The sequence below is a fragment of the Dermacentor variabilis genome, chromosome 9 (genome assembly GCF_050947875.1).
Source record: "Dermacentor variabilis isolate Ectoservices chromosome 9, ASM5094787v1, whole genome shotgun sequence".
Classification (NCBI taxonomy): domain Eukaryota; kingdom Metazoa; phylum Arthropoda; class Arachnida; order Ixodida; family Ixodidae; genus Dermacentor; species Dermacentor variabilis.
In genome coordinates, this window is record NC_134576.1 from 55629414 (window position 1) to 55642084 (window position 12671).

The 12671-nt window shown below is 45.4% G+C and overlaps 1 protein-coding gene across 7 annotated transcripts in view; it reads left to right on the forward strand.

Moving 5' to 3' along the window:
• The first annotated feature begins 6848 nt into the window (after positions 1-6848).
• Positions 6849-12671, forward strand: part of mahj (LisH and WD40 domain-containing protein mahjong) — a 130448-nt gene continuing 124625 nt past the window's right edge. For 6 of the 7 annotated variants that reach the window (XM_075704306.1, XM_075704302.1, XM_075704305.1 and 3 more), the window contains exons 1-2: positions 6849-7236; positions 12316-12525. In XM_075704306.1, the coding sequence (XP_075560421.1) occupies positions 12347-12525 (179 nt within the window). In that variant the 5' untranslated portion in view covers positions 6849-7236; positions 12316-12346. Of the gene's footprint in view, positions 7237-7478; positions 7568-12315; positions 12526-12671 lie in introns of those variants that run through there. The other variant, XM_075704303.1, reaches the window with a different exon arrangement.

Below are 12671 nucleotides of genomic sequence, written 5' to 3' on the forward strand. Positions count from 1 at the left end.
CCTTCGCTCGCTTTAGGTTTTGGTGGAGTTTGCTGCAGTTTTCGACCACCCTGGACAACGCAGCCAGACTCTGTCTCGTCCGTCATACCTGACGTCGCCAGCCAGACACTCCCACCGGTTTTGCCAGCTAACGCATACGTGCCGGTATCTTGTGCCGACTAGTCGTCTCCAACCAATTGCCATGTCCCCTCACTTTTGCTTCGTGGGGAGTGTGTTGGTCGCGTCCAGTGCGTCAACCCTCCAGCCATCGTTGAGATGCCATTAAAACTTCTTTCTGGGCGAGTTGGTGCATACTTGACATAAAAATTGTAACAGCGCAAACACATGCAACCACAAAGTACCAAGGACGAGACACCAGGGAGGTGTTTGCGCTGTTACAATTTTTATGTTGAGATGCCAGCTGGTTCCATCCCCACTCATGAGGTCGCCGGAGTGGTCTGTGACCCCGCACAAGAGCCGACTTCGCCCGATGCTCTAAATAGCTCCATCGCGGACACGTTGACTGTTTGCCAGCGCACCCAGCTTCTACGCCTTCTCGACAATTTCCTTTCTTATTTCGACTGCCAGCGTGTATCCTTGGGCCGCACGTCAACTGCTTATCATGGCATCGACACGGGTACCAGTGCGCCACTGCGACAAAGACCGTATCGTGTATCCGCCACGGAGCGCCGTGTTATCAACGATCAAGTATAGCTGACGTGCTCAAGCACGGCGTCTTTCAGCCTTCGGATAGCCCCTGGGCATCTCCAGTTATTCTTGTTAAGATGAGGGATGGATCGATTCGACTCCGCGTCGAACTTCCTTATAAGCACTCTTAAAAAAATTTACACCCTTTGGGGCGTATCTTGTCCCACAGCGATGATCGTCATGTCTTGCCCGCGTTTCCTTTTTTTAACGCTGCGAGCCCGGCACTTCCCAGTCACGAACGGCATGCGCGTTATCAGTGTGACGCAGCATTCTCGACAGGAAAGTAGCGAGCGTCGAGTTTTCAAGAAAGGAAACGCAAACAAAGCAGATGGCGATTATCCTTGTGGGACAAATATACACCCAAAGAGGTGCAACCGTTTTAAGACTATAGTCTTAACAATATATATATATATATATATATATATATATATATATATATATATATATATATATATAATTCTTGCACTTGAAGAAACTTCGTGTGACCTCGAAGAATTCAACGCTGAAGTGACGGCGTTATTTGAGTATATGCAAGACCTCATAGTAGGAGACAGTTCAATTTCACAGCCTGTGTCCTATCGGTGGTTTAATCTTCTTTCGTGTAATTCTCACACACTTGGCTATCATTGCTGCTTCGCCTTTCCGGCGCAACTGCAGCCTGTCTCTCTTTTCTTATTCTGTGAGTCCGAGTATAAGCGCTGCTGCGCGTGACTGCTGCTGATTCTGATTTTGAGTGAATCCGACTTGGCCTCATTTCGGTTACTGAGTGAATTATACAGTGTTCCCCAGCTATCACGCACCAAGACGTAAAAAAGAGCAGTTGCGTTTCTCGACGAAAACCTAGTGCACATTGTTTCCAGTACAGTGGAAACCGATATTTAATTACCGATATTTAATTCGGTAATTGCAATTGATTATCTAAGTCGAGAAGTACTGTCCAAATTTTCAAAGTGTCGATGGGGCCTTTCTAGGCAGCCAAAAATGACATCTAACAGCGGTGTTTTCAGCGACGCACTACTTGTGTACAATTTTCTCCGACTGGCAAAGAAACCTCACGAAGTACGAAAAATACCACGTGAGTGCGCTCCCACGCACCGGCATCATAAAGCAGCGCCCTCAAATAAACTGATTGAAAGCAACAGCATTGCCTGTCGCAATCCCGAAGAGACAGCGCACAACCCTGATAATGGTACGGAAGGAGCAGCAACAGCAGGTTTCGAGGCTTCACAGCAATTCCTTCCTCTCATTTCTGCGTCACACTTACTTTCCGTTTCTCAAAGCCGACTGATCACATTGATAACAAAAGCCCCTTGATAACGGGGCCGAAGCGCCGCTCTGACCACGCACGAAATACGAAAAGCAATGTAATAGGCATAGAATGTTTCAAAATCCCCGGCTTTGCTCGCACCGCATCCGAAAGAGTGCGCGCGCGAAGCTATATTTTGCGCCAGAAACTTGCTTCGGACCAAAGGCAAATTAATGTGACCGTTTTATTTTTCATGAAAAGTGTATATGGTGCTGCCAAAAGAGGTTCATGCCAAAAAATAAAAGCAAAATAAACAGACCGGGAAGCGATGAACGTGTACAGAAAAGGCAAAATCGATGTGTTCAAGAAACTAAATACACCACTTCTAAACGAGCCGAATTGGAAAACAGGATGTCCGCACATAGAAAAAATATATATATAATATTTCAGTGTGTTCTTATTATCTATGGATTAGTAAGCTCCGATGAACACCAGCTGCTGCCCAGAGGACGTGTGCGAATAGGTCTCCTTTTGCAGCTACGCAGTATACCGAGTCCACTTTATCACATCTTCACTGGCTTTCTTGATGACCGACGCCAAAATTCTACGGCAGACATCCGTTATCCTTGTTCTGAACTAACCTGACGTTCGTCTCGATCATGTAAGCACGATCTTTCACATAACCCCAAAGAAAGAAATCGACTGGAGAGAGGTCAGGTTACCTAGCCGGCCAACTGACAGGCCCGTGCTTCCAATCTACTGCATAAAAAGTCGCATCCAGCTAGCTTCGTGCTCGGCTGCTGCTATGTGCGGGTGCCCCATATTCCTAACACCTCAGAAATGGAAGACGTGACAGCGGGACTTCGCTGAGAAACTCATCCACCGCTACTGCTAGAATTTCGTTCACGTAACGCTGTCCAGTCAGTGAGTGATCAAAGAAAGCGGGACCGATTATAGCATCACCGGCGTAAATTCCTACTACACATTGAGCGACCACTGGTAATGGTGCCGATTGCGCTTTACCTTAGTGGATTGGAGTCCCTCCGATAATGGGCATTATGCAAATTTACCTAGGCGTTTCTGCGAAAATTGGCTTTATCTGTGCACATGATGTTGCTCAAAAAGTCCAGTGAGTCGTCGGCTTTTGTGAGACCCCAGTTCGAGAAATCTGGACGATTTTACTGGTCCCTATATCTTCCAAGCATTGGGGCTGGTTAAGGTGGTACGGGTGAAGGGCCGTCATTTAGAATCCTCCAAACTTATGACTTGGAAATTGGTACCTGGGCGGCCACCTCCCGCCCGCTAGCATGAGATCGCAAATGCTAGAACATCCGTGGGAGGCTATAGGACTCAAAGATGGAGTCCTCCTCTGCTGTTTCTTGACGCTGCCGGTTTGTCTCAGGTTTTCATAATTTCTGGTGATAGTCGATGCCTTCTGTCGGCCGCCACACTTCCATGACTGATATACATATGCAGCCTTACTCTTGTTGCCATGTGCAGCGATTGTGTTGTGTTGATTGTGTGTGTCTTATGTTTTCCTTCTGCTCATTAGAAAAAGACATGGCGACTGGGACGAAAGAAAAGACGCCTTTAAATCATTGCACTCACGTTATAAATTCGCTATTGTAGTGATAGTTATCGCGGCAAAAAAAAAAAAAAGAACCATCTGTGCACTTTATCTACGCTAAGACAGCAGCTATCACAACTTGTTTCCATCCCCAAACGCGACGTGTTTCTTCGGCCGGGGCGCGGCAGATAAGGCACTAGCCATTTCGAAATAAAGCGAAAGTATGAATTAAAAGTCGCGCACGGTACGCGCCAACAATCATGCAGTAAGTTATTAGCCCCAGTAAAAGTTCAAGTGATAAGGTCGAGGAAGGAAATCTCAAATGATGTGGCTGACAAACCTCTGGCAATGGCACTTTAGGTATGTGCGTATAGGTATGTTTGGGTACCCCATATTCTTTAATTCATTCCACCAATGGAAGACGTGCACTTGCTTGCCGCTCTTTGCCACTCTGCGGTTTCAGGCATCGCAGCGCATTGCCTTGGTGTTTGGTGTAAAAGGGAGGGGCGATGGGGGCTTGTTCCCTGTTTACCTTGAAACAAGCCAGTTGTAGCGCGGACAGGGAACAAGGACACGAGAAGGCACAAGCGCGCATGCAGCGCTATGCGTTGGATGTACCGTCGGGGCTCGTAACGGCTGATCACGTCCTTTATTTTGCACATATATTGCCTAAAATAATAAAGCACTCACACAATGTGCCCGGAATGCTGGCTAATTTACCGATCAACACTGCAATCACTTCCTTTTCACATGTGGCAGCGCGTCGCGAAGATGAAACCGTGACACTTGCCAAGGTGAAGCGCGCCCTAGTTCACAGTAGTATGTTTAGCTTTCCCGTCTCGCTGGGGTACAAGATGTGTCGATGAGGCTCCAAAGTTCGTCGCTACTTGGGGCTCTTTTTTTTTAAGCATGCCACGGCATCGTCCACTTGGCTTCGTCAGTCTTGCGGCCGAACGCATTGTCTTGTTTTCAGACACTTTCTGAACCTCTACGGACGGGCCGCACATGCAGCTTTGATACCATGACAGCACAGCGACGGCGGTGCTGCCTACAGAACGTGCCTCAAGTGCCCGCATAATTGCTATCAACCCCCCCCCCCCCCGCAAGAAAAAGATAAATACAATCCGTCAGGATCGTTAATCCAACGATTTCGACTGACGATAGTACTTGACAGCGGAGTATGGCCGGATCAACCTGAAAGCCAGTCGTAGAAAACAACCGTCCGCACCCTTATTCTGAAATCAAAACGTTTTCGCTGAAGGTTTTAAACTTGCTCGCGTGATCTACGTCGGCCAATGAAATGAGGGCGAACGTTCTTAGATGTAGGCTGATCTAGCCTTGCAAGACATGTCGGCAAATGCTCCGCCCGAGCGTCTTCTTTTAGGAAAGTTGGTCACCGTTGAGAGATCGCAGCACGGGGCGGGGGAACAAGACTGTGCATACAGCGAGGCGGAATAGGACATAAGCCAGCAGCCCACGATCCATACGGGCGGGCCCGTTCACGAGGTGCCCACGTGGATATACCATGTCATTCACACTAACATGTAGACAGCCTATACGCTGGAGTGCGTCAGCCAGAAAAGTTGCTTTCTTTTGAAAGTCCCGGCCACTCAAACAAATAGTGCTGGACAGTGGCGTAGCTAGGTCGTCTGTCACCCGGGGCCCATAGGTCTTCTGCCTTGTTTTTATTTGCTGCTATACAGACAAACGTGATTATCCGAGCTGCGTTACCACCACAAGATTGGGAACAGAATATAGCACGCTTCGCGGCGATTCTTGGCGTCACCATAACAACAAAAAAAAAAAAAAAGAAGAAGAAGGAAAGAAAGAAAAGTTCGCGATGAAGCCCGTGCCAGCGAAAGCTTGCACTACTGTTGGTCTGTACTCGCAATGGCGAGGATTGAGGGACCAACGTCACTGCATGGTCCACTATTTCTTTCTTTCTTTATTTGTTTCCATTGCTAAAATACAATGACGGGGGCTAAGGTAAAAGCTGCAGCTTGAGGTGCCCTTAGCCCCCGTGTTACATGGTGGCAGTGAGTAGCGCAATCAACCGTACGCAAAGAACATTACATATCATCGATCAATTCAAGAGAATTTCCTATAACGGAACAAACAAAAAAAGAACAAAGAAATGAGATAAGGGCAAATAAAAGCAATGCAGATAGTACGAACCACCACATTACATACACTTGGCAATACGTGAATAAAAGTGGAAATCGCGTACACTTGACGATGCATAATTAAAGGTGAAGAGATACGATGGTCGATTAATATTGGAATAATTAAGAGAAAGAAAAGGACAAGCAAAATTATGTCATTACACACATTTAACAAGACACACATGTGAATACAAGTGAAAAAGAAATTACGCTTGATTCATTATTTAGGAGAAGGTTCTGATAAGTAACGACAGTTCTGAACGTGTTATGTTAATGATGTCAATGCCAGCGTCATGTAATGAATTAAGCAGTCTGGGTAATTTATTTTTCGTCATTTGGAAACCGTAGTTGGTTCTTGAGGGGGGTATAGACCAACATTCTCCGTGACGGGTGATGTAGGTAGCTGTATTTCTTTGCAGACAAGCAATTTCATTAAATACGCTGTTTTCAGAGTTTAAGTTTGAGTGCCATATACGAAGGAGAGAGCGGTTGTATAGAGAGTAGATTGTAGGTATATTTCATATTTCTTTCGCTGCTGCTGCCATACTGGGCGCCGCCCACAGTGCCAAAGTACTGTGGGCTGTAGCACCCAAAACGATTTTGTTTAAGAAGTTTATGTTGAGTTAATAATATGACTTTGAGTCCTCAGTTCTCGAATTGAAGCGCTTCCTCTATAAGTACTAATTAAGTGATTATTCAGGGTATGATTATTACTTATCAGCCATATTTTTCACGCTACCGAGTTCCTATTAATCACAAAGACACATAACTTCATAGAATATCGCCAAATATCCGTAACCTTTTTTTTTTTATAAAATTCCGCTCCGCTGACACAGACATTGTACTTGTGACTTGACAACCCCCCGCCCCCGTTGCTACGCCACTGGTGCTGGAGTGTCGTGGACTTGTTACGTATGGCGTATGCAGCTCATCTCTGGAATACGTTTCAATAAACATTCAAATATCCCGCGTTTTCCGAACATGTTAGGTGCCATCTACCGACGTTGTCTCTAAGCCACAAACACCACAAGTACGACTTTTTCGCAGTTTAGCTTACCTTAAGCAAAAAGAGCATTATCTTTTATCGAACGAAAGCAAAAATAAACGTAATATAAACGCAATCTTTGGTAAATAACTTCTTTCTTTACTCAAAAAGATGACGAAACACGAGCATGCGCGTAGAATTCATCATGGCGGCGACGCCTTTTGCGACGCAAATAAGAAAAAGCAAGGCGTATTCTGTGGCCGTGCCGAGCCGGTCGGGTGTCGGTGCACACCCCAAGGATACGGGTACTGTGCGCGTACCACATTACGTACGACGCTTCGAGAACGTTGGTGGCGCGTCAGAGATTAACGTATCCCGTGTGTCACGCCATCAGACCTGAAGCAGAAAGTGTGTACGATTGCTGCGCCTCCCGTTGGATTCCAAGTGAAGCCAAGCACGTGGCAGCGACCGTGGTGTGCAGTGGTGCGGCGAGCGAAGGGCTCGCGGTGTGCGTGAACGTGCTTTTGGTCAATTCATCGTCTTCCTGGCCGCTTAAAACAGCCGGGGATTCTATTTCCCACTGACCCGGGTGAGTAGCAACTGCGTAGGATGCGTAAGAAGCGGCGCTTGTAGAATGAGCGAACTGAAGTGCTTGTTGCAGACGTCTTGCATGTCCGGACGGCGCAGCAGAAGACACTGCTTCTGCGCGCCGACAATGCGCTAGGGTTAAGTGCAGCGCCGTCCGGCAAACTTGTTTATTGCTGTTCTTTCGCCGTGACACATCGCCGGCCGCGACCCATTTGATAACGCTTTCTCGCCGCGCGCGGTCGCGAAAGCCTACAAACCAATCCAACGGTAGCCGAAAGCTCTCGTTTCCAAGTTCCTGTCGTCAGCTGGTTCGGCCCCCCTCATTCATTCTGGTGAGCCCCGAGTTTTCCCTTTTGCCTTGAAAAATCGGGGAGGGGGGTGTCCAGTCTCTGCTCCTCGACTCTTCAGCGGAGGAGAGCAAAGCGACAACGGTGTAGTGGTGTGCAGTAAACAAGCTGCGATAGCGATCCTCAGGTGGATCTCCCGGCTAGCGACCCGTGGGCCTGTAAAGTCGGCGCGTTTGCTTACCTCAAAGCTACTGATTTAAACCTTCACTGCCTTTAGCAGAATCCAGAAACTTTCCGTTGGATGAGACGTCTGTACTTTGGCTCTGCAGTAGCTGTAAGCACGACAGAGCTGACGTCCTAGCTCCGCTGAACGTCGTCTTATAGCCAGACGATTGGGTGTTCGTGATTCAGTAGTTTCTTATCGCTAGCTTCCTCGTGGGACACACAGTCTTCGATAAAACACTCGAACCCTTGTTTGGCTACTAAATTTACCTAATCAGTCCCGCGAAGTTAAAATTTAGCTGTACTCCAGTGGGTTTGTGTCTCGTCGTCTGCATCATCTATAAGAGTACGCGCACCTTAGGTCGCGGGTAGACGTTGCACGTTGACCGCACTCGATATAAGAACCAGGAAGACCCATGTGAATGCAGCAGCTATGTTTAACCTTTCTTAGTATTGCGCTAAAACTAGTTGCAGACGGCATCTGCTTCGACAATGGTCGTTTTCGTGTGGCACTGTAACAAGATGCACAAATCAGTCTTTTTAATGCCATCAGTCCATAGAAGTGAAGTGGGAATTTTAACTTTGAATCCTCATTAGGTCAAAATTTTGTTTGATACAATGCTACCACTCCTTGCAAGATCCCCCCCCCCCCCCGTACCTAATGAGAATATCAGCTGCATCATGCAATTGGGGACATTTAGCATCCTGCTCAATGTAGCTATCCACAGAATAGATTAATACCATTAAGAAACTTCAGGAGCAGGTGAAACACATTCCTCAGTGTTACTACCTGAACATTTTGTGGTAGATCGCCTCATTGGTCTGCGGCAGTGACATATCAGTGTGAATATCTTCATCTGGATAGGTATGAGTGCACCTTGCAGTTGGAAGGGGTTAAAAAAAATTTTTTTTGCTAGTTTTAAGGATTGATGACATTGGTGACAGTGCTAGAAACCTTTCTCCCTATACTTGTCTACACCAGCGGGTATTGTAACAGTCAATTTAAGAGTTTGAGTTCTTGGCACAAAGTAGTTGCAACCTTTGAACTGCATCTACAGGCTACAGCAGAAGCTGCATGTGGGACCACGGACTTCAGGCAGACCATTTTCTTATATTTTGGGTGTTTTTCACATGGGCAAGTGTCCAAAAACTTGCTCAGTTGAGCCTTTTGTTCCTTTAGAATGCAACAGACTTGCTTCAACGACACTCCTATTGACATGACTAGGATGCTGCCAAAATCTATGATGTGTCAGCGAGCTGCTGCGAAACCTTGATGGTGGCATTGCCTCTTTTGTGTCTTTTCTAGTTTATAAAACTGTGCTGTCGAAGAAATGTAATTTACTAACAATGCATAACATAGTGTTAGATGTGTGCAATATAGGAAATCTCAAATACGAATCAAATAGTACTTTCTATTTGATTTGTAATGAGTTCTTGCATTTACTGTTCAAAAGCGTTGAAGATTAATTTGTTTGAATATGAGGGATAACAACCCTTACTGGGAGTATATGGGGAGAAAGGTGGGCAACTGTTCTGAACGTGTCTCCTGCTGGAGAGCCGCAGCTGTCATGCAGAGGCACCAGTTTATGAACACTTGAAACGCATAACTGGTTGTCAGTGTTTTCCAGTCATCCAATATGGATGCCTCACCTTTGAACAGCCAGCAAATTGATTGCATCGATTTAGGCCAAGCTATTTGTTATTTAGCCAGTCACATCATGTTTGCATCCCTTTAGGGTGATGTACTGTGTTTGTGTATTACCTAGCCCTTTCAGGTTCCAATTCTGTTGATTTAAAAACTTACGTTTGCCACCTTTTTCGTATGTTCAGAATCATAAAAAGCATACAGCTGCTGTGTAGATTAACAATTTTCAATTCTTTAGTGAGTTTTACCAAGTTTGCAGGATGTGAACTACAGGTACGTCGAACATGAGAACATCATTGTGTTTAGCAGGCTTGAAAAGCACTTATTCAGTCACTTGAACAATAATGCCTTGTGCGAAAACTTGTTAAAAACAGTGAAAGAAAAGATCCCGCTACATACAACATACTCACATTGAGCAAGAACAACCAACCGTCTACTCTCCCACTCATTTTAGTAAAACGTTTTTCACATGTTATTCAAGATTATAGCACAGTTCCAATAAGTGATTCAATAAGTATGCAGCACATTTTTAGTGTCATACTTTTATCAATGCTTTCGCTCTTGATGCACTATCTTGGTGTACACAACTGGGTACAAAGCACCTGAAAGGGGTAGCTCCGTCAACAAAAGCATTGCACCAGCATTTTGTTGGTGAGCTGTTCCTTTGTTTCATTATTGTCACCGTGAGAGCTGATACCATGTATTCACAGGGATGCTGCCAGTAGTTTCCTACATTTGGGCCATTTTCTTGCTTACAAATGCTCAATTCTCAGCAGAAGCAACGCTCTTGGCCAATTTAATATACTAAACTATCACTTTTGATTATAAAGATTTCACATGGTTTTTTTTACCAAGAAGTAATTGATGTTAAATAAGAAATGCTGCTGTCATTGGACTTTGCTAACCAAAGCAGCACAGTGAAACCTCTGATGCGCAATTAAATTGAAAAAAAGTGTTGTGTTCTTAGTCACAGTAAACACATGTGTCAACTTATGTATCTCTCGGTTACTCAATCTCATGTGTAGCACCAAGTTTTCTCAAATATTCACACTCATTCAACACATCAGGCCTGTCAGACTCATGGTGTACTTGCTTTTTCTACGAGCCATATACAAGTATACACAGAGCCATCTGTGATGCCATATTTTCTTGGCTCAGCTGTATGTTATCAAGTTTTGTATCCAAGATTTAAAATAAAGATGTTTCAGTTAATATCAGTCATTGACATCTGACATTGGGGTTTTGGGCATAGGAAAACATGACAGGATTTGAATCTCTGAATGTTTAAAATACCACCTGATGACCTCTTCATTGAGAAACTAAGAAAGAACACTATGCTGTTTCAGTAAATCACACTTATGCAGTTATAAAATGGCTGTGCTTATCGTGACATGAACTAGGTCAGCCACAAAAGGCACCAAAATGAAAGGCACTTGGTGCCATTGGAACCTTTGAAGTTTCTGCAGAAGCGCTTCATGCCTTCATGCATTTTGACAGTGCACATTGTGGGTGTAGCTAATTGTTTATTGAGAAAGGAGAATCACACTGCGCTCTAGAGGAACCAAAGGCCCAGTTGAGCAAGTTTTTGTAAATTTTCCTGCGCTAAAATGCCGCAGATATGGGGAAAGATGAATGGTGGTCATACAACAAATATGTCAGGCTGGAGCCCATGTTTTGACTAAGGAGCTCGTATGCAATGCCAATGGTATAGCCAGCATGGAGAAAGTGGACAGACGAAAACAGACACGAACAAACGTTACTACCAACTGAAGCTTATTTTGAAATAAACTTCAGTTGGGGGGTAGTGGCATTTGTTCTTGTCTGTGTCATTCTCGTCCACATTCCTTGGTCGTGCCGGCTACACCGTTGCATCTAAGCACCCGCTCGCCAAGCAACAAGTTTTGCTGGACTTGTCTTCATCCGTTTGACTCCAGCCTAATAGCACAGTCACACAGGTTACTTTTGATTGCACTCGAGCCTAGTCGGGGTGGGATTTCTCAATTGTGATTGGCTCCCTTGCACATCTTGCACTAAGGAGCCAAGAAAACAGACCTGGATTGAGCTCAATCGCAATTGAAAGTGCCCCATGTGACATTGGCATAAGGTTCGCTCTTTTAACTATTGCTGATCGCTTCAAGCCTCCACCTCCCTGTGAGAATATGAGAAAGCACCTGGAAATTCTTGATGTTACATTGACATATTGACACAGCTAGCTTCAATGCTAACTTTAAAGCTCTCTGGCTCATTTTTGTGCTGGTTAGTAATAGTTGGACTGCCGATACAAAGGTGCTGATGCAAACAATGTTCTCTCGCGTAACTCACTTACGGGACACATTCGTTGCTGAATGCCAATTATTATAGCTTTTTGAGACGCACGGGCTGTTGAACGAGAGCTAGGGGATGGCTGAACGTTTAGATGCAGTACTTCGAAGGCGTTTCCCTCCTTTTCTTTCCCCTACCTCTCCTATGACAGCTTCAGGGCTGTGGGAGAACGCTTCAGCACTGCTACCGCTGTGCTAGTTAAGGGTGTTGTCTATGAAATTATGCAATAAAACATGAAATGCTACCTAAATGTCTTCACTGCAACTTATACACGCCTATGAGTGCATCATTCTCTTCGTGAAGTGAATATTTTTCTAGGCACACTCTGCTATTCACATACATTGACAATAGTGATCAATAGTTTCTGCACATCTTTTTCTTCCTTAAAATGGGGTATAGCCTTCATTTTGCCCAATAATAATGAACTATTGCCCACCTAATTAATGCAAGTAGAGTTTTGAGACTACTTTACTTGTCTAAATTTAATTAGTGCTGCTTTTTTCTTTTACTGCCTTTTTAAATCCCCCCAGTGCTTTTTGCCTTGGCCTGCTACTGTTGTCTTGTGGTCTGATCTTGGCCATGCTGCTCTCCCGTGCCCTTGCAGTGTCCAGTGGCTTGGGTTTTCCGCCCTAGCCATGGAGCCGGCAGCACCAGCAGCGGCAGCCGCCACAGCAGCCAATGGGGTAGGCAGCAGTGGAGGGGCCTCGACCGACTCCATCCGGACTCTGGACTCGGTTTCCGAACTCTTCCGGCTGCTCGAGCAATGGGAGTCCCAGAATGGGACTGGAGCTGACCCCATCCCTGTGCTCACGAGGTATGCATTATCATCTCAACTGGACATGGCATACAGTGATGCAAGAGTAGACGAAACACTGGAAAAAAAAAATCTAGGTAGCAGCCAGGCGTAATGCAGTGCGACAGAGGTTTTATTTGGAAGACTGAGCACTTGAAAGTAACTAC